The sequence below is a fragment of the Dromiciops gliroides genome, chromosome 2, assembly GCF_019393635.1.
Source record: "Dromiciops gliroides isolate mDroGli1 chromosome 2, mDroGli1.pri, whole genome shotgun sequence".
NCBI classification, from domain to species: domain Eukaryota; kingdom Metazoa; phylum Chordata; class Mammalia; order Microbiotheria; family Microbiotheriidae; genus Dromiciops; species Dromiciops gliroides.
In genome coordinates, this window is record NC_057862.1 from 5629987 (window position 1) to 5651458 (window position 21472).

At 50.0% G+C, this 21472-nt stretch overlaps 1 protein-coding gene across 2 annotated transcripts in view; it reads right to left on the reverse strand.

Annotated features, from left to right (window-relative positions):
* The window catches only part of MGMT (O-6-methylguanine-DNA methyltransferase), a 273819-nt gene that overhangs the window by 6320 nt on the left and 246027 nt on the right, over positions 1 to 21472 (reverse strand). For both annotated transcript variants that reach the window (XM_043986821.1, XM_043986822.1), the window contains exon 4: positions 1337 to 1476. In XM_043986821.1, coding sequence (XP_043842756.1) covers positions 1337 to 1476 — 140 coding nt within the window. The remainder of the gene's footprint in view (positions 1 to 1336; positions 1477 to 21472) is intronic.

Consider the following 21472-nt stretch of genomic DNA (forward strand, 5'->3'; position numbering starts at 1 on the left):
GCTCCCTGACATGATGGTACAGGTTTATCACCTGCTAGAGATGCCTGTCTGGCTTTAGGGAAAGAGCCTTCACTGTACAAGAAAGGGGGCTTTCCTAGCCCCCTGGGTGCTCGTCCAGTGGCTGGGACGTGGGCAAAAGCCCCCATTTCCTGCAGTGTGCCTGGATCTCACACGTACTCTGCACGAGGACACACGCCCGGTCCTTTTGTGCACCAAAGGGCTGGTCCTTCCATGGTCACCGTCACCCCCCTTCCCACCCGCCAGCCCCTGCCTGCTGTCTCCTCTACAGGGGTCAGGCAGAGTCGGCCGTCAGCACGCACGGGGCAGGGGAGCAGAAAAGCCACCACCAACCCAGCTTTGGGTGCCCACTGGGTGCCCCATCGTGTGCCTTCATACCTGATGCATGTTGGAAGCAGAGTCAGAAAACAAGGGAGGGATTCTCATTTGAGAAGTGTCCCTGACTCTGCGGTCAAGAAGAGCCACCCCTGAAAACAGGGACCCGGCATCTGACCTGGCTCCCCCTGTCAGTGACACCACAGGCCCCATTTTCAGGACTCGGCACACGGGAGGCTCTCTGGCTAGGGAAGAAGACCCCAGGGACCAGCCCCCACCTGCTACATGTGGTATCTGTAAATGTACATCTGGATGTGTATATTTGTGTATGCATGTGCCTGAGGCCAAACACACACATATTTAACTACTTGGGGGGGGGTGCATCTTGTTGTGTGTGTGTACACAAACACAAGGTAGTTGGGGGGCGTGTGCATATGTGTGTATCTATATCCATTCACTCTGTATCCCTCTGTGTTGGCAGACTTCATTTTTAGGCAGTATATATTTTTTACAGGTACGGGCTGGCCCCCACTAGAATGTCAGCTCACTGCCAGTAGGGCTGGGTGGTAGAGGAGGGAGAAAGCACTGGCCTGGCATGAGAAAACTCCGAGTTCAAAGCCTGCCTCAGACAAGTCACTTGAGTTATCTTTGCCTCAGCCTTGTCATCTATAAAACGGGATGAAGAGAAGGAGCTCCCCCTCCCAGGGTTGGTGCGAGGAAGAGAGAGAGCCCGGGTCGAGGGCTCTGCTAACTGGAAAGCCCTGGAAAATCGCTGGCTAATAGTTATTCTTTGTTCCCGTATCCCAGCATCTGGTCCAGAGTCAGTGCCTAATAAGGACACGCTGACTGCCCGACGGGTGGGGAGGAGTAAGCGATGGGACAGGAGACGGGTGCACCACCCCCCTCATGGCAGTGCCGGACACAGGATGCTGATGACAAAGGCCTCGCGGACCTCCCCACACCCCCTCCTGCTGCCACCGTCCGCAGGAGGCCGCCTCCTTACCGGGTTGTCCCTCATGACACCCCCCACGGCTCTGGCAGCTCGGCTCTTCCCTACCAGGGCTGCAAGCTGCTGGTAAGAAATGGTGTCTCCCAATTTCACAGCCGTCACCAGCTTCCACAACACTTGTCTTCTGAAAGAGTCTGAAAGAGAAAGATGGAGAATGACACTACCCATTCAAGGGCTTCGCCACGCCACCGCCGCCGCCACCAGACCTGTCTCCCCCGGCCCCCAGTGTAGGTGTGACCCTCGGCTCTGCCACCGGGCCAGGCCAGAAGAATTGATGGCAACAAGGACTCCCAGGGCAGGACCCCACTTCCCAAGGGGAGCAGAGCACTGGGCGGTCGTGTCTGCAGAGGGACAGGGGCTTTCTTTGTCCCGTCTCTTTCCCCAAGCCTTGTATGGCTCTGTGAGCTTCTCCGTTAAGTGGGCGCGTATAAATCAGTGCAAAGGCCAATTAATTGGCAGAGAAGGAGCTGGCTTCTTGTACCTCCTTCCAGACCTCTGGTATTACCAGTTAATTTCAAACTTCAGCCGGGGCATAGGGGAAAGAAGCCCCGGAGCCAGGGCCAACACTACTCCGGCGGATCCGCTGAGCTCAGAATGCGAGGGCTCTCAAAACATAGGGACTGCCTGTGACCTTGGCCACGGGCCTGTAGAAGAAACAAAGTCACTTTATTCCCTTTTTAATCGACTAAGCCCATTAAATTGCATTTGTTCTTCATCTGGCCGAAGCAGTGAAGACATGAATGGATGAGAACAAACTTTTCTCCATCCCTCGCCCCATCGCAAGGTTTTACGTTTCTCCTTGGCAGGCACTGAGTTCACAGAGGAGAGACCCGCAGCCTCGCTGTGGGGTCAGCTGGAGTCTGTACGCTCACTGTTGTCTTTCCTGAAGCAGGGCACAGGGCTTGGGAGGATGCTGGCTGCCTCGCCCTGAGGTTGGGGACCCAGGGAAGCAGAGAGGCCCAGGTCTGCCACAGGAGCCGGCATGTGCGGCAGGGCAACCACAGATGTGGCTCTGATATTCCACTTGGTACCAAACTCACCCGAGCTGAGGGCTGTGTTCCGAAAGGGAAGCCGCTCCCACCCACCGTATGTGCATTAAATAATAAAAATCACTTCTTAACTGGAGAGAACGCTAATCACTTCCCTGAAAAAAATCTGTTTAGTCTTTATTATAACATTAAGCAAATGAAACATCAGCATAATCCAGGTGATATGAGAACAGGGTCATCGAAGAAATTAACTTTGTTGTTCATCCATTTACATGGATTAGGAGAGGGCAGCAGATAGGAAGAGTGCTCTAGTTTTTCTGATATAATTTCAAACTGTACACCATTTGTGGCAGGAGGGTGACTGGGGGGTTAATCAGACTGATTTGTCCTTTTAATTGCTTTCTATTCAAAGAAAATTCATTAGATAATGTTCTCTTCAAAATTCATGAATCAATTTAACTGGAGAAAGCACGGTGCGGAGCCGAGTTCATTAGCACGTGCAGTTGTGCGCCTGGCTGACTGCTAGGAGGGTTTTCCTTAGGCAAACACGGACTGTTTACCATGCTCTTCTCCGAAAGGTTCATTTGGAATCAAATTGTTACTTAGGATGATTCCTGTGATCGTGGGGGTGAGCGAGGGGGCTCCCAACTTCCCGCACTCCCAGGGTTCGGGGAATTTCTATCCTGGGGAAAAAACAGCCACCACCCAAAGGTGGAACAATGAGAGAGCCAGGGACGCACGCCAACTCACTCCCACTGCCCACTGCTTTTGTTTGTGTTTCTCTTGGCAGAGGGAGAGGGGGAGGTGGCTTAGACCTGGAGGGAGAAGGGAGACTTGGAACTTCACAAAACCTGCAGGAATAAAATGAGGAATCTGTGGGAATGGAGAGAGGGCATGGGACGGGTACAAGCAACGATGGAAAGGTTCCAGCGCCGTGCAGAAAGTCCAGCCAGCAGGCTACTCAGGAGGCAGCAGCCACCTTCTGTAGGGTCTCTCTCCTTGTGTGGAAAAGCACAATGACAGTTACGCTTCCGTGGAAGAGCGTGGCGTCCAGCAAACCTGTTTGGCAACATGGTTACTCTGTCATGGGAAGCCAGTGACCACGGCCATACGGCAGGGGAGGGTGCCAGGAACGCCCGTCTGAAAGCCGCACTCACCTCGCAGGGAGCGGACGCGTCAATTAGCCAAAGCAGCTCCGCGAGCCAGGCCCGACAGGCTGATTAAACCGCTTCCAAGTGGCCAGACCTGTGAGGAGAGGCTGCTCGGCACTCGGCGGGGCTGGCACTAGTGTTGGAGGACAGTACCAGCTTCTGGTGCTTGAGAACTGAGACCCACGCAGGAGTCCTGCGCACGTCCTCAGGCGTGGCCTATGCTCCCAGATGACTGTGGGCCTCCCTAATGGGAGGAATGCAGGGGCCCCTTCGGTCCCAGGGCTGGCCTGGGTCGGGGTACCTCAGTCATCCTGGGCTCTTTCCTTGGCGATGCTCATCCTGTCTAAGCTGGCCCCTGGCTGTGAGGCCTGACGCCCTCCCCTGACCAAGAAGGACAAGGAGGGCGGGAAGGGAAGGTGTGGGGTGTGGCCTGCCTGCCCTTGAGGGCCTTGTCCAGGTGTCTGTGGCTGGTTTGCTTTTTCCTTTCTGAGTCTAGGCATTTAAAAACGTGACTCTAAGGAGGGGCAGCCAAGTGGCCCAGTGGATAGAGCACCAGACCCAAGTCAGGAAGACCTGAGTTCAACTGAGGCCTCAGACATGCAGTAGCTGTGTGACCCTAGACAAGTGACGAACCCTCCTTGCCTCAGTTTCCCCATCTGTATGATGAGCTGGAGAAGGAGATGTTCCAGTGGTTTTCTGGGTGGGTGGAGGAATGTTAGCCATAGAGCTTGTGACCAAGATCAGTGTCTGCAAAGAAACCAAGAAGAGAGACCACGGAAGCTTGAGGACGGGCCAGCGGGCAGAGTGGCCATGAGGCTGCTAGAAGGTACAGGCTGAGTAGATGTGGTGCATCAGCAGCCTCATGAATGGCGTGCTTCTGCTTTACTTTGCATGTGGAAACGCCCATTTGACTGGGCAACTCCTTAAGAGTAGAGACAACCCCAGGGTGCTAGGAGTACACAGCAGGAGCTTAATGTATGCTTACTGACTGCCTAGTGATACTGGGAGAAGGCGGTGGTATTGCCATGTAAGCACAGAGGCCTGGGGTCAGGAAGCCCAGGGTTCTAGGTCCTCCCCTGGTGTGGAGGCAAGATCCCCAACAGGCCAGGGTGTTCAGGCAGTTCTCTAAGGTTCTAGGTTCTGGAGCAGGCACTGACCCACACAGGGAACCGACAGGATCCCCTTGGCCTGGAACCTTACCAGAGTGTTTGCCAGATGCAGTCCATGGAGGTGGGCACGCTGACCCTTCTTTTATCACCAGTGCTCACTTAGGACCGTGTGGGCCCGTGACCACACATGGAAGGATGTTTGAGCACGATACCTGATCAGTGGTCTCCGGTCCCCCCAGAGGCACCCCTGCCACCTTCGATGGCAACGGCCTCATTCAGGGCTGCCCCCGGTCACTCTGGGGAAGGCAATTAGGGGCAATGGGTGCCACTGACATTCAGGGCCACTCTCTACTTAAAGCCATGGGAGAACTGTCCCTCCATCCATCTAACCACCTAAATGTCTCTCTGTCCATCTGTCTGTCCATCCATCCATCTAACCACCCAAATGTCCGTCTGTCCCTCCCTCCCTCGGCTCTTCTCTTGCACACCAGACCACCACGGAGCTCCCTTTGCTGACTCTTGGGCCACAAGACCTCCATCCCCTAAGTGCAGGCGACCCTCAAGGCTGGGTCTGGGGCCTTCCTCTCTTCTCCCTCTTCTCTCTCTTAGAGACCTCATCAGTTCCCATGGGTCTAATGATTGTCTGGGTGCAGCTAGCTGCCTCTCCCAGCCGACAGAGCCAACCTCGGGCCTCTGTCCCCACCTGCTAGAGATGCTTCATAGCCGCCATTTCCAACAAGAGCTCCTTCTGTCCCCCAGATGCCCACCTTTTCCACACTCTCCTCCAGCTGCTTTTCCAGCCCCTTCATTAGCCAACTCGGTGCTCACCTGGCCTCCCCTCCTCCCACCTCCTCGGCTCTCCCCATCTGTGTCCCACCACCTCTTCCCTTCTCCATGCCTCCTCTTGGCCCCAGGCCCTGGGACCCCTCACGAGCCTCTTCCTACTCTAGGCCGCTCTCTGCATGGCTGCTGTGATCTTCTGGAGCACAGGTCTGACCAGTTACCCTACAGACCTCGCGGGCTCCTCGCGGGCTCCTCGCGGGCTCCGCTTTGCTTTTGAAGCCACCCCCCCATGCCCAGCCTTTCCATCTTAGTGCCTCGCCCTCCTGCCCTCGAACGGGCTTCTTTCTGTTTCTCAGCCATGGGCGCCCCCTCCCACCTGGGCTTGTGCCTGGAACGCCTCACACAACCTTCTCTTCCTTTAGACGGCTCGAGCAGCTCCTCACCTCCGAAGCCTGGCCTGTTTGGCTCCTCCCTCCTACGCTGCCTGCTGTGTAGCCTTAGTTTTTTAGGTACGCGCTTCACACGCGTGGGCACGCTGCCTCCCCTGAGTGAACAGAAGCTGCCCTAGGGGAAGGATTCTTTCATCCCTTTTCTGTGCATTCCCAGACCTCAGCCTGACACACTGGGGGCTTAATAAATGCTTACTGACGCACTGGTGCTTTCCCCTCTGCTAATCATCTCCTGTGGAGCTAACCACCCCACCCAAGAATGTGAGCACCTCCAGGGCAGGGCCTGCCTGTTTTGTATCCCCAGCCTTTAGCACAGTACCCAGCACACAGTAGGTGCTTACTGCATGTTGACTGAACTGCCTGTCTGGGCCTCAGTTGCCCATCCCTAAGGAAGGGGCCTAAACTGGGCATCCTCTGAGGTCCCTTCCAGCCGGCCTGCACCCCACTGCCACTCTTCTAGCCCCAGCTTGGGGCGTGTGCTGGGCAGGGCATGGCATCTGCAGAGGTCTTCCCCTCCCCTCCCTGCCAGGCACAACCCTCAGAGCTCCATTCCTGGGTGGCTGTTCCTGCCCCTCCCTCCAGGCTTCTCCGGCCGCTGCCCCAAGAGGCACCTGAGGCTTCTCGGCATTTGTGCCCACTCTTCTGGGGGACACAGGAGCCTCGGATGTTCACGAGCTGCTGGGTTGTGTACTTGTTCTTGGCCTCAGTTCTCTCTTCTCTAACGTTAGGCTGTTTCAGGATCCACTTCCCAGGTCACTGTGAGCTGGCATCAATTCTTGTGCATCCCCTGGACCTGTCGCCGGAGGGACATGAGGATTCTTCCCAGCAGAGCCTAAGCTTCCAGGATGAAGCAGTCGCGGGGCTTTGGCAGAGACACATCACTCCCCACCGGCCCAACTACCTCAGAAAAAGTGCTTCGACCGACATGATTCCCCTCGAGTTCTGCACCCTAGGGGACAAGCTGGGAGACGGGGCTTCTGCTGGGCCTGACTCCTAAGAGACCGCTGAAGTCGGCCGTCACACGACTGCCTAGTGGCGATGCCGGGAGAAGCTGGGCCTTGTCCCCATCCTGTCCCAGAAGCAGCCAGTACGAGAGTGAGTCACCCGAGGTCCCTCCAGCCCCGGCATCTGCACCGATGAGATCTCTGGACCCTGAGCTCCCATTAGGTAGTCACTGAGGGGACTGGGTCATCTGCCCCCAGCCCTGTGAGGAAGGGGCCTGATGAAACCCCTCTGCTGGGGAGATGCCCAAAGAGAAGTGGGCCCAGGGAGCGGGGAGGGGCAGGGACATAGGCTGAACCCTGAGCATTTCTGCTTTAATTACGCAGAATTGTCGCTCTCTGGCAAACTGGACAGAGGACAAGGGAAGGGGAGGAGCTGGCAGACATTGTTTGAAACTGGGGAAAACCTCACTGCCTGCCAAGCCGGCCCAGCCCTCGTTTCCATCCCCTAAGTCCTGATCAGGTGCTAATGTAATTAGCAGAGTCGGAAATACTGGGCGCCAACAAAGAGGATCCACCTCGCGGGGCAGGGCAGGGGAGGGTGGCTCGCCGTTCCTGGCAAGAAGCACAGGCCTTGCAGAAAGTAGCCGGGAAAGTGAGGGTGGGGGGTGGCTGAGCAAGGACCTCCCCATGACTCTCCAGGACATGCTCTGGAGGAGCCCAGGTCCCTGCCTGGAGCTGCAAGTTTCTCCACCCAAAGGTCCCACAGGATGGGCACATTCCTTTAGGAGCTCAGGTCGGCCATACTGAGGGGAAGGGAAGCAAGAGGGACATGGGAGAAAATGACAGCCTCACCAGAGGTTATCGAGAGGCACCCAGAGGCAGAGGGATGGTGGGCTGTACTTGGAGACAGAAAGACCCAGGTTCAAATCCTGCCTCAGACATGTACTCGATGTATGAGTGTGGGCAAAGCCTCTTATTCCCTCTCTCTCAGTCCCCTCACCTGTAAAATGGAGATAATAGCAAATACCTCCTCGGGCTGTCGTAAGAGTCAGTGGAGAGGAGATTTGCAAAATTTTGGCAAACATTACGCCACGGTATAAACGCTAGCTGTTATAATGATAATATGTATTCCTAGTGGTGTAGCAGCAAAGGAGTGATCTCTGGACTGGACAAGAGGCGTCTTCAAGTTCTTGTGTCCAAACCCATGGTTTCACAAAAGGGGAAAGTGAGGCAAAGGGTGAGCATCTCTTAGGTGCCTGCTATGTGTTGGGGATACAAAGATACGCAAACAAAACGAAACAAACCAATCTCGGGCACGGGAGACAATGAGATGGGGCAGTGGGTTTCCCAGGAAAGCAGCTGGCACCTCTGGCCTTCCTTACTTCAGAAGCAAGGGCCACTTTTTGTTTAGTTCTTGCTTCCTCAAAAGTTCTTGGGAGGGGGCAGCTAGGTGGTACAGTGGATAAAGCACCGGCCCTGGATTCAGGAGGACCTGAGTTCAAATCCAGCGTCAGACACTTGATGCTTAACTAGCTGTGCGACCCAGGGCAAGTCACTTAACCCTTATTGCCCCACAAAAAAAAAAAAAAAAGTAAACTGGAAAAGTTCTTGGGACAAACACACCATTTGAACCAACTTAAGACATTTTCCCAAGTGTCATCTGACCAGACAGATAATGGCCCAGAATTGATGTGTGGCAAAATCAGGACATTTACCTGAAAATGCACAGGAGAAAATAGAAACGCTTCTCATTCTCCATTAAAAATCGAGACAAAACATGCTGTCCTTGATCCAGTTGGTGCTGACTCTTCAGCATTGCCCCGGGCCTTATTCCGGGATGGCCAAAGAAGGCGGCAAACGCTCATCCCAAGTTCTCCAAGCACGCTTATCCACAAGCACAGAGTCCCTGCCCTTAGAAAGCACAGTCTGCTGGGGAGGGGGCTGGAGAACAGGCCAGGGCGGTTTGGAAAGCGGACCATCCTCCCCATTTCCCTGATGGTAAAACAGACTGGGAGAAGGCGCAGAGGAGCCCCAACAGAGGGAAGAGCGTTCCCCAACAGGATGGAGTTGCTCACCAGTCCGAAGAGCAGCTACCTATCCTTCCGTAGCGGCTGATTGATGCTGACTGGTCTGAGCAAGTCATTCCTCTATTAGCCGCAGCCAGGAAGCCCGGGCTGCGGCAGAGTGGGGAGTGCACGGGGGCCACTTTATAAATATAAATGAATACACTGAAGATGACCCAATAGAAAATTCCAAATCTATTTCTATCAGCCGTGGCTCCTTTTGACATGATGAGCGACTGCCGATAGCCAGCTGGTAAATAATTAATCTCCTCTGTCCTCACCCTCTTGGTACGATATATACATATTACACAGTGGCTATGAAATATGAGGCTACTTAAATGAAAATAATTGGATTTACTTTAACGTGTTGGCTCTGACCTCCATAACCCCCAAGTAGCAGGGCACAAACAAGGAGAAAGGGGCTTCTGAAGGTCACTGACGAAGGATCGATGTGAGAGTTTCACTCGGTGACTATCCAAGATCAATGAAAAAGGAATGATGGAAACAAAGTTTTCTTTTAAAATCTCCCCTTGGTTTCTGTGTTTTTTAAGGAGCTCTGGGTGTTGTAACAGTTATTAAGATGATGGTCACATAAACCCAGAGCCCTGCACCCCTGTCCCTCAAATAGAAACCAGAGCTTGTGTGTGTGTGGGGGGGGGGGTTTATTTAGAGTTCCCTGTCCCCACCCTGAGGAAAAGCCTGGGTTCACTCTGCCAGGTAACCTCTATTCCACCACGCTCCCCCAAACACCGACCCACTGGGCACACACCATTAATGTGAAAGTAATTGGACAATCAGAGTAGGCAAAAGCCAGTCTCAGGGCTGGTGGGATGCTTGGGGAGGCTCATCTACAAGCCCCTCACATACAACCCCATTTTCTGAGGCGTATTGCTTTGTGTAGACTAAACACGGAGCAATCAGCGCTGGCGGTGCTTCTCAGTGAGGCATAACAGAGCACTATGGGTTTGAGGTTTTAAAGATTCCGAGCATGTGGAACTCAAGGCATTGCTAAATGTTTGTAAATGCATGGGTGACGTGAGCCACCCTAACGCTATGGTGGCAACGTGCTAAGGGCACACGCCCTGTGCGGCCGGGGGGGGGGGGGGGGGGCGGGTCAGAGGGCCAAGGGCTGGGCTATGACAGAGGAAAGTCTTCTGCAGGCATGGTGTCAGACTAGACTTGAGGGCAGGAGGACTGAGGAGGGAAACCCGCTTCAGCCGTGAGGCTGAGCCTCAGTTTCCTCCTCTGTCAAACAGGGATGATCTTCTCACACAGAGCCAGTTTGCCCCAGGGGTAAGAGCAGCTCCGCGTGTGTAAGGAGAAGCATTCCAAAGCCTGCCACAACCACCCCTTCCTCAGCACTTCTGGGGGTCCAAGTCAACTTCAGAGCATTCCCAGGTTGAACAGAGAAAGAGTCACCGACAGCCCACTTCTCCATTCCCTTCAATCCCGTCACAATCTGGCCTTTATCCCAAGGACACGCCTTCCTGCGTGCTGCCCAGGAGCCGAGTGCCCAGGCTCTTCTGAGGTGGAGCGCCCCGTCCCCCTTGGCTCCCTGGGTCCCCAGCAAACTGTACTGGTCTGCACCCCGCCCTTTTGCTGCATCCTGGATATACATCACAAGCATGAAGGGGACACTCGTGCACACACGTTCCCGGGCCAATGACACCTCAGTGTCCTCTACCGATGAAGCCGGAGGTCTCTGGATCATTCTGCTTTCTTTCTTTCCTTCGCACCCCTCGCACTCGAGTCCCACTCATTTCTCCTCTGCAATCCCTCTCACCACATTTTGAGGTCAGGATGTCCAGGTATCTCATCTGGGCACTGGTGATGGCACTCTCACTGGCCTCTCAGAATCTCTCACTTGATTGAACAAGACCAAAGATGTCAACCCAGCGGGAAGTCTCTGAAGGAATGCCCCAGATATCTGCTCTTTGCCCTATTCTGGCCAACATCTTTATCTATGTCCTTCAATCCTGTAGCTACCATAATGAGCGACAGAATTTGGAACCACATACCTTCTGAGACACTGGGTCTGGCAAGATGAAAATTAATGGGGAGGAATGCTCACATTTGGGTTAAAAAAAAATCCTCCGCAGAGGCCTAGCAGCTGTTATGAAAGGGTGGTCTTGAAAACCCGGTCCAGAGGATTTTCATCCAAAGGGGAGAGGGAGAAAACTGTTGGCATGCCTCTACCAGGCAAGATGCCACGGCAACATGGTAGGCAGAAAAGGAGTAGAAAGAAACTGGGTTCTGAGACGGCAAAGTGCAGGAAAGAACCACGACGAAACCGTGGCACTGGGCTGCTTATACACACACACGCAGGAGGCACGACCCAAAGCAGGAGAAGCTCAAGAGCGTAATGCTGGGAAGCTCACTTGATCTCATAAGAGACTTCCCTGAGATGTGGTGGGATCTGACCCATGACTAAAACGTGGTCTGGAAAGGTATGCATTATTCAAAAAAGACACAGTGAAAAATAAAAGGGAGGGGGAGGGAAGCCTTTATATCAAGAAAGAGAATCTGTAAGGAATCCCAGGCGCCAGGGCGGATAAGCATGGCAACCCTGAAAATGCCCTCTCCAAAGTGAACAATGATCTCTTCATTGCCACGGCCAGTGCCCCTTTCAGGGGCACATGAAGGAAAGGCACGAATGGGCTGCAGTTGGCATCATTAGAAGAAGCCCCAGCCTTGATGAGCTCACAGTTCCAGGGAAGCACTGCCCAATAGCACATGATTAATATAAAGAGGTAAAGAAACTCAAAACACAATCATATTTCCTAATAAAAAGGCTTTTGATACAAACAAAAAATAACAATAACCGAAGGAAAGAGATGACAATACAAAAGGCAAAGCTATACAAAGAAGCAAATTAAACTTCAAGGAAGTATATGAATTAATATTTAAAAAAACCCAAGAATATAACTAATTTCATTAACTACTTTTAGTAGATCAAATAGAAGATTAGTGTAGACTTCATTTTCTTCAGGAAATACCAAAAATATAAAGAAAAAAGGAGAAGACATATCCCATGCATTCCTCCAAACCAATGTGAATGGTTTGAATTCTCTCATCAAAAGAAAAAGAATGACAGAGTATGACCAGAATCAAAACAATCAGTTATGCTACTTTTTGAAAATGCATTTGATAATACAGGCTATACTAAAATTAAGAGATCAGGGGCAGCTAGATGGCGCAGTGGATAGAGCACGGGCCCTGGAGTCAGGAGGACCTGAGTTCAAATGTGGCCTCAGACACTTAACACTCACTAGCTGTGTGACCCTGAGCAAGTCACTTAACCCCAATTGCCTCACTAAAAAAAAAAAAAAAAAAAAAAAAGAGATCAGTCTGAAGGATCTGAAATGAAACAGCACAATCGAAATAGCAAGAAAAGGAATATGGCTGATGCTCCTCAAGAAAGTGGGGTCCAAACTAGAAAACTCCAAAAGAGACAGAACAGTGAAAGCAAAAACCCGAGACACGGACTTGATGGGTCATTTCACTGTTAAAGGCGAGCCCAAGATTGGGAAATGCCTTCTCCCAAAGCAGGTCTGCACCTACTCTGCAAAGGAGAGGCTCAGAGAGCTGCCTGGAGGTGAGATGACTTGCTAAAGGCCACCTCAACAGAATGTGTCAGGGCTGGCACTTGAACCCAAGACTTCCTGGTGTCAAGAGCGTGTCTCTATCCACTACACCACACTGCCTTCCAAAGTAAAGAAAAATAACAGCGTGTCTGGTGTAATCAGAAGAATGTGGAGTGGGAGAATCTTGGCCGAAATCTTATCTCTGCCACTGTGATCTTTACGACCGGAGGATCTTGAGAAAATTGCTCTTTGGACCCGTTTTCCCATCTGCTAAATGAGGGAGTCAGACTAGCGAGTTTTTAAGGTTTCTTCTCACTCTTGAACTATAAACTGTGGTCCAAATATGTAATAACTTCCAATTTATACACTCCATACAGCCCAAAAGTTAAATTCACAAAAGACTTGTTAATAATAATACAAAAACAAACAAATATAGTAATAACAGGGGACTTAAAATGCCTTTATCAGAATACAAATAATCAAATTAAAATATTTATAATTTAAAAATCGCAGATCTAAACTCCTTATTTAATATGCTAGAAATAACATGTAGAGAAAAATCAAATGGGAGGCATAAGGAATATATATTTTTTCAAGTATGCATGGAATTTTCAAGAACTGGTCACATACTAGGTTACAAAAAAGCCCTACATAAATTTAAAAGGCAGAAATGGTACATGCTGTATTTTTAGGCCTCAATAGCCAATTAGAATAAAATTACAATAGCATGAGCAAGAATCATAAAACTACACAGAAATTGCAAAAGCAATCTATCAAACAATGAACTGGCTAAGGTAGAAACTAAAAAAATAATATTGAACAGAACTATAACAATAACACGAAAATCCATGGGATGACACCAAAGCAATCTTTTACTTATCAGCCCATTTGTTTACTCATTTATTTAGCTGCCTGCCCACTTATTTGTTTGTTTTCATTAATAAATCAATCAATTAATTTGTTCATACTGTTGAGTCCTTACATTAATAAGGGGGAAAATAAGTGAACAAAGCTTGCCCCAAAAGACAATGGAAGAGAATCAAAGCGATGGCCTAAAGGAAAGTTAAAAAAGAGAGAGATTATAAAGTTATGAACAGACATGAAGAGAACAATTCAATTCAATTGCAAAAGCATTTGTTATGTACAAGGGCAGTGTGTTAGGCAAAGCATAACTGAAAACTAGTCAGTGCCCTCTCCAAGGCATTACTTTCTACTGTATGGAAAACAGTATACCCACAGATAAGGATATACAAGATTTAAATTTACCAATCTTAGAAGAAGACATAAGACAAGTCAAAAGAGAATTAACCTGAACAAAACAAAACAAAACAAATGAAAACTCTCAACTCTGACAGAAACAACACCTGGCCCAAGCAGGTTCACAGGAATCTGACAGAATCTTTCTAGAACTAATAATCCTTATGCCAATAATTTTATTCATAAATATAGAAGGAACCCTATCCAATGCCAGAAAATATAGTGCTGTTTTTAAAACCTAACAAAAATAATGTCACAAAAAGGAAATTATGAATAATGAAATCATCCCAACATCAAAAAGGAATGTGACTCCACTACCTTGTGTTGGTAGGGGTACGATGCTGGGGCCATGAAGAATAAATATGGTAGCAAAGTTCAAGTTCTGGTAGTCTCTACCATTTTGGGGAGGTATTGGAGCATACCTGCTTTCTTTCGGAGAACTTCATCACCTGGAGGCTGACTATATGGCCATGGGTGCACATGGAGCAAAGAAAAACACAAAACAGCCCTTAGTTTAAACATATCTCCATCTGCTTCTGCAGTGACATTGGTAAAAGGGTGGGAAAGGGGGACAAACCAAGCAAAGAATCGGTTTTGAGACTATCTGTAGACATTAATTTATCTGACGGCACTCTAATGTGAGCTACTTCTCCAGTGACCAATGGACCAGACAAAATTCTTGAGGGACTGAATTGCATCAATGCTATCATTCAACCAACTGATCAATCAACAGCCTTCTGTTAAGTGCCTACTAAATGAAACCAAGAGACAAAAGGAAGATTTAGTTAAATGAGAAGATGGCTCGAAGGTTCTCCTTGGAGAGATGAGTAAAGGAGTTGGCTTTAGCATGCTTTGAAAGGCAATAAGAAATGGCATTTCATGGGACATTTGGTCATCTCACATTGCAGTTTGAATGATAAGAATTTCCAAAAATATAATGAAAATACTTACATTTATGCACTATCCTATGTTTCAGAAGATGAGAGAGAAAGCCCATGAAGAATCGGATAAAACCTCCCAAATTAAATCAATATATGCTTGGCTCCTCAAGGACACAAGTGCATAAGCGGCCAAAAAATGTGTCAGAAAATCCCATTTGGGAGTAAGAAGTGGCAGAGGCCAAAGGCTTGTGGGGTCCCCAGAAGCCTGCTCTCCCTTGAGAAAAGGCAAACACCAACCCGCATAATGAAAAAGATGAGCTTTCAGATGGGAAATGACATCATTCCTCAATTAGGTGAACTGTCTGGGAACAGTCGGACCACTGTTGAATAGAGCAAAGACAAAAACGTTATGCAAAATCCAGAATAAAAATGACAAAAAGATACAGCATACATCTCCAACCTGACCTACTGAAAGAGATGAGGGAATGGACGCTGATAGTGGTTATTAACACGTCCTAAAAGAGTTTGACCCCGGTGGTTCAATCACCACTGGGGGAGGCCCAAAGTGCCTAGAAATGACTGTAGCCAGAACACGCCAGTCCACTCCACGAGGCCCCGCTCGTGCTGCCGCTGCCCAACACCCTCCCAATCAAGTTGTCCCTGCCTACTCTACACAGATTTTGCATATTGACTCTTGCCGATCCGTTTCACGATGCTTGAGCACAGTCTCTGTATTTTGTCTATATACCCCAGTGCCTTCTGTCTTTTCATTATTTTCTATCTGTACTGTACATAGCCTATTTCAATCAATCACTGAATCAACAAACTTTTATCAGCTATCTTCTATGCCCAAGAGGCAAAAGATAGTCCCTGCCCTTAGTCTAATGGGGTGGGGGAGAGGGGAGAGACAGCCTATAAACAATCTATGTAAAGCAAGCTCTATACAGGAATAGGAGATGATTAACAGAGGGAAGGCACTGAAACCATGAGCAGCTGGCTAAGGCTTCCTGTACAAGACAGGCTTGTAGCTGGGACTAGAGGAAGCCAGAGAGGTCAGCAGTGAGAGTGGAGGAGGGAGTGCAGTCCAGGCATGGGGGGCAACCAGAGAGAATGCCTGGAGCCAAGACAGGGAAGGTTTTGTTCACGGAATAGCCAGGAGGCTGGGATCACGGGGCTGAAAAGTGCAGTGGGGAGTAAGATGTGAGAAGACTGGGAAGATAAGAGAGGCTGTGACTACCAAACGGAGGGTTTTTTATTTGCTGAGTAGGGGGCGACATGATCGGACCCGGGATCACTGAGCAGGTCCAGGGATTAGCCTTGGTCAGCAGTATAGCAGAGAGGGGGCAGGGAGCTCCTGAAGGGCAGGAAATGACAGGGGAGAGGTGGAACTCAGGGCAAAGGGGCTCCGCTTCTTCTGTAAAGCGTGAGCGAGCTGGGGGAGGGGAAGCCATGGGAGATCTGGGCAAGAAGGGGAAGGAAGGCGGGAGGAGCTGGTGGACAGTGGGGCCGGGAGCCAAGGAGGGAGAAGTGCCGAGCACCAGGAAGGGCCCTGTGGATACTGTGTATCGTCAATCCGCGGTGGATCCGACTAGGCTGGCGGTAAGATGTTCTCCATCTTTGTTCGGCAACATGTCTCTAGAAGTAAAGGTGACAAATGGTGGGAGTGATCCAAGGCTGAGGCGTGGCTGGGCACAGTTGGTGATGTGATAACGGGTCAGTGGACTCAAGAGAGGAGGACAGTGTAGAGTTGAATTGGTTCACTGAGGGGTCAAGATGGGGAGGAGAAGAGAGAGTGGCTAGGGCAGGGAAGATGGCCTTGGAGGGCACTGAGGGGTCAAGGGAATGGTCTTTTGTGTTGAGGATGGGGAGCACGGTCTAAGGGTTCATGGCAGTGGGAGAAGGGGAAGAGCAGGAGGTAGTGATGAGATAAGGGGACTTCACAGTCATGGAGATGGAGCGCTTGTAGGTGGTGGCAGGGTTAAGACTATGACTATCTTTGTGTATGGCTGAGGTGGGTGGAGGAGCAGCTCATGGGAGGCGAATAGGCTGAGGAACTGAGAGACTATGGGCTTTGAAGGGGAGTCAAGTCCCCACACGTGAGGGCAAAGAGAGAAAAACATTTTTGTGCACACTGTCTTCCCCAATAGACTGTGAACTCCTTGAGGGCAGGGACTGTCTTTGTCTGTGATGAGGAAAGCCAGGCATAGTTTGACCTGTACCACTTATTCTGGGAGAAGAAATGCCAAAGGGTTCGGACAAGGATAGGTGGGATGCCATGGACAAACACTGTGTAGGGGAAGTTAACCCAGGAGGGATGGAAAACTTTCAGGAGTGAAACTCTGCAGATGCGAAAGGAAACATTTCCAATGAATAGGAAAAAGAGTCGTTGTCTGAAGAGATCAGTGTGGAGCCAGGAAAATCCACCGTCTCACCTAAATTTAAAAAGGTATCCACAAAGATGGAAGTGAGGGCAGATGTTGTACACAAAGCGGGTGTGTGTGTGTGTGTGTGTGTGTGTGTGTGTGTGTGTGAGAGAGAGTGAGTGAGTGAGACAGGGTGGGATATAAAACAATGTCAGGGATGTTAAAGCCTAGGAGGAGCTGAGGTTGGGCATCCCAAGCTGAGGGCAGGGCAATAATGGAGGAAAAAGCCGGCCCAAGGAAGGGAGAGGAGGCATGCTTGAGGCAGATGAGACGCTGCTAACTAACCAGACGAAGGAAGTTGAGCTGCTCAGTTCATACCAGCCCCTGCATTTTCTGTTCAGGAAAACCACCTTTATATTGGAAACGAGAGAACAAACATGGCTGACAAGAAGCTACTCGAGTCAATTAAGGAGTGTGAGAATAGTAGCATTCCCAGAGAACCCTGCTGTGAGAGCATGGGTTGACCTTTCTAAGGTTCAGTGTCCTGAAGTCACCTCACATCAACATGAGACCACTCTCAACTGCAGACCCTCCTTAAGGAAAACTATAACGAATCCAAAGAATTTGTCTAAACTGTCCAGGTCACCAGAAAAACCAAGTGGATGAAGGATGCTCATTGTCCAGACCTTGATATGCGGTTGGGTGGCCAAACCCTTCTGCTGGTCTGAGTATCTTAGACAGAAAAGGTTTGGCCCAGAATTACACCAGAGAATAGGTCGGAGCACTTTTGGGAAACCACTGATGCTCTCAAAGACTCTGGGCTTGTCCTTGGCATGAAAGACCAACTTTTTTTGCATCAGTTTTCTAGATTTGCTCCTTGCCTATGAGGCATGAAATACCAGCACCCCAGAGGACTTGAGGCTGAGGGCAATGAGGACTGACCGTCCACATATGCCCCAAGACGAATTTCACAGGAGGACCTGAGTGAGAGGTGCCTCTGGATGGAGGTATACCTGAGGAACAAAGCAGGCCAATCACGTAGGAGGAGGGCAGAGTAACTGATGGGCAGTCTATGAGCTCCCCACTGGAATCTAATCTAATCAATGGGAGCTGAGAGACAATCCCCGCATGCTGGGCACGTCCCCCTCAGGAGGATGAGGATTTATAGGCCAACGGGGACAAGTACTGTACAAGATGATGGCTTGTGACAGGCAGTGGTGGCAGGAGTGCCCATCCCAGGGGGTCACAGACTCATACCAATCAATGCCATGACTTGGTACCATCCTAATGAAATCCAGACTGAAAAACAAACAGGTAAGACTAGGAAGGGACAAGCTGAAAAATAAAAACTCTCATACTTGCAGGCTTTAAAGCCTGTGATAAGCAGTGGTCATGTCATCAAACCTAGGTCAGGCCAGCCCAAGAAAGGAGAAAAAGGTACCAGTGCAAGCCTACAGAGACACCAGAGATACGCTAAAGGCAGACACGAGACTAGTGTTTATTTGACCTGCAGAAAGTAAAAACTTGGGAAGGCATTCATTCTTTTAAGAAACATACACTGGAAATCAGCTCCCAGTTTGGTGGGAAATGGATTCAGACCCACCTCTCTCACCATGTACTTTAGCGCCTTCCAGCTGGATGACACTCGTAAACACTGGATGGAAAAATTGATCTATCTCAAGTGTGGAGGGAGGATAACTTTTCTATTAAACCAAGGGGAGAAATGATTAGAGACAAAATGGAGATGCTCCATGACACTAATCTTTAAGAAACAGAGGCAACAGCCAAAAGGAAACCATAAGGAAAGGATTTGTAAACTATTTGGGATGATTGAGATGAGAGCTGCGTATATCTGAAGTGCACACGGAGCTATTCACTGTTCATCAGGAGGTCACAGGGCCCAGAGAGCCCTCCTCAAAGGCAATACCACTTGGGTGCCATACTGGCCATGTGGCCAAGCACAGGCCTTCTCTCTCAATCCCCTAAGGATACTCCAGACGGTTCTAAGTGGTGGAGGAGTTCCCACTCTGCTTTGGGGTTGCTGGGAGGATCAAAGGAGCTAATATTTGCCTGGTACATAGCAGGTGCTTAATTAATGTTTTCCACTTCCCTAAACCACTTGACAATTCTCAGCATTTCCCTAATAATCAGAGGTTCATAGCAAAATAACTTTGAAGTGCCCATCAAACTGGCACAATAAATAAATAAATAAAAGTGACAAAACTCAGTGCAGTAGCGCACTTGCCAACTGTTGGTAGAGCTGCAGAGCAGTCCAATCTCTTGGGGAAAGGACTCGGACACCGCTGTGTCCATTATAAAAACTATTGTTCTCCTCATTCTACCAACTGGATTGTTTGTAATATACTCTGAGGCCCTTACCAAAAACTACCCCTCTATGCAAAGCTTCTTGTATCAGCATTGCCAGCTGGATTGTAGCTCCTGGGATCTGCACCCACAGCCCCATCCCTGGGAATCCTCTTCAGTTTGGACTCTGCACTCAATCTGCTCCAGTACCCTGGTGGACATCTTTTGCAAGTATCTGTCTCTGTTTTCAATCAGAGGGTCAGTGACTCATCTGCGTGTGTACAAATACATACACAAACACAGTCACTTGATAGGGTTGGAGAGGGCTTCAGCAAAGGTCTGGCTTCACAGCTTTTGGTGGAGGGGTGCCCATCTACTGAGGAACTGCTAAACAAATTACGGTCTATGGACATAACAGAATATTTCTGAGCCGTAAGAAATGACAACATGGATGGTTTCAAAGAAGCCCAGAAAGAACTGTCTGAACGTATGCACAGTGAGATGAATGGAACCAAAAGGACAGTTTACAGAATAACGAAGCCCTTAGAAAGCAAGAGGAGAGAACTGTCATCAAGGCAGCGAGAGGCCCGCCCCCGAAGATGGGGCAGACTCCCACCTCCCTGTCACTGAAGCCCAGGGGATCCTGTGCTGCACCCGGCTTTGCTTCTGGAGTCCTGCCCAAGTTCAGAGGGAGCTTCCTCTCCTCAGCTCCCACGGTGACAAAGCAGGGGTCTGGGAGGTAGAGTTTGTGACCGAGGTTTGCTGGACCATAGCTGACACCATGCATCAGTACTTATTCTGCCAGCCTGGGTTCCCGGTCATCTTGGCACCTGAAACAGCCAATCTGGGAAAGCCGAGCTGGGGGCCTCTGATAAGACACTGGCCAAGTCGAGCTGAACAAGGAGCCCCACACTCCTTGAAAAGAGCAGATATCACATTTCCAACCCCTGGGAAACAGCAGCAAGAGGTGGCCACTTATGGGAAGGGTGAATGTCCAGCCTGTTCATCTGAAGGACCCTGAATTGGGCCAAGCAGCATCTTCCTCCTGAATATCAACGCTCTGATGATCTCAGCCTTGTCCTCCGCGTGGGGGAACCCAATCTCAGAGCCAGCATCCTATGAGCAGGCCTCCGAGATGAGCACTTTGTCTCACCGAGGTGGGGAGAAGTGATGAGCTCGCCAGGTGAGGTTCAGTCACATGGAGAAAGGTAAAAGGCCCTCCACGGCGCCATTTATATTTATTTGTTTTCATGGCACTAATCACTGGAGCTTATCAAGATTATTTAGCAAAAAATGACACGGGAAGCTTCAACCCCAAACGTAGGGAAGCCTGCCGAGAGACGATTCAACTCTGAGTCTCCCCACATGGGTGTGAAAAATTATCTATTAAAATGTGTTAACAGTCAAATAATTGTCATTCAGCTCCAAGCAGGAGAACTGGGGCTTTTCAACAGTTTTTAACAGCTTCCTGAACTGTGTCAGAAATGAGGGAAAACATCCTCCCATGTCTCACACTTTCCTGGAGTGAAGACAAAGAAGAATCGAAAATGAGAAGGGAAGAAATTTTCATTTTATCTCCATTTTGCAAGAGCTGAACAAACAAACAAACCCCATCATAGTTCTCTGCCTAGCAGTGCTCTCTCGCTCGCTCTCTCTCTCACTCTCTCTCGCTTTCTCTCGCTCGCTCTCTCCCAACATTCTCTCTTCCTTCTCTCTCTTCTCTCTCCCTTCTCTCTCACCTCTCTCTTCCCTCTCTCCTTTCTCTCTCTCTTCCTCCCTTCTCATTCTCTCTCTTCCTCCCTTCTCATTCTCTCCCTTCTCTCCCTCTCCCTTCTCTCTCTCTCTCCCTCTCCCTTCTCACTCTTTTCTTTCTCCCTTCTCTCTCTTCCCTCTCTCCCTTCTCTCTCACTTCCTCCCTTCTCTCTCTCTCTCTCCCTCTCCCTTTTCTCTCTCTTCTCTCTCCCCTCTCTCTCTCTTCCCTCTCTCCCTTCTCTCTCTCTTCCTCCCTTCTCATTCTCTCTCCCTCTCCCTTCTCTCTCTCTTCCTCCCTTCTCATTCTCTCTCTTCCTCCCTTCTCATTCTCTCCCTTCTCTCCCTCTCCCTTCTGTCACTTCCTCCCTTCTCTCTCTCTCTCCCTCTCCCTTCTCTCTCTCTTCTCTCTCTCCCTTCTCTCTCCCCTCTCTCCCTTCTCTCTCTCTTCCTCCCTTCTCATTCTCTCTCCCTCTCCCTTCTCTCTCTCTTCCTCCCTTCTCA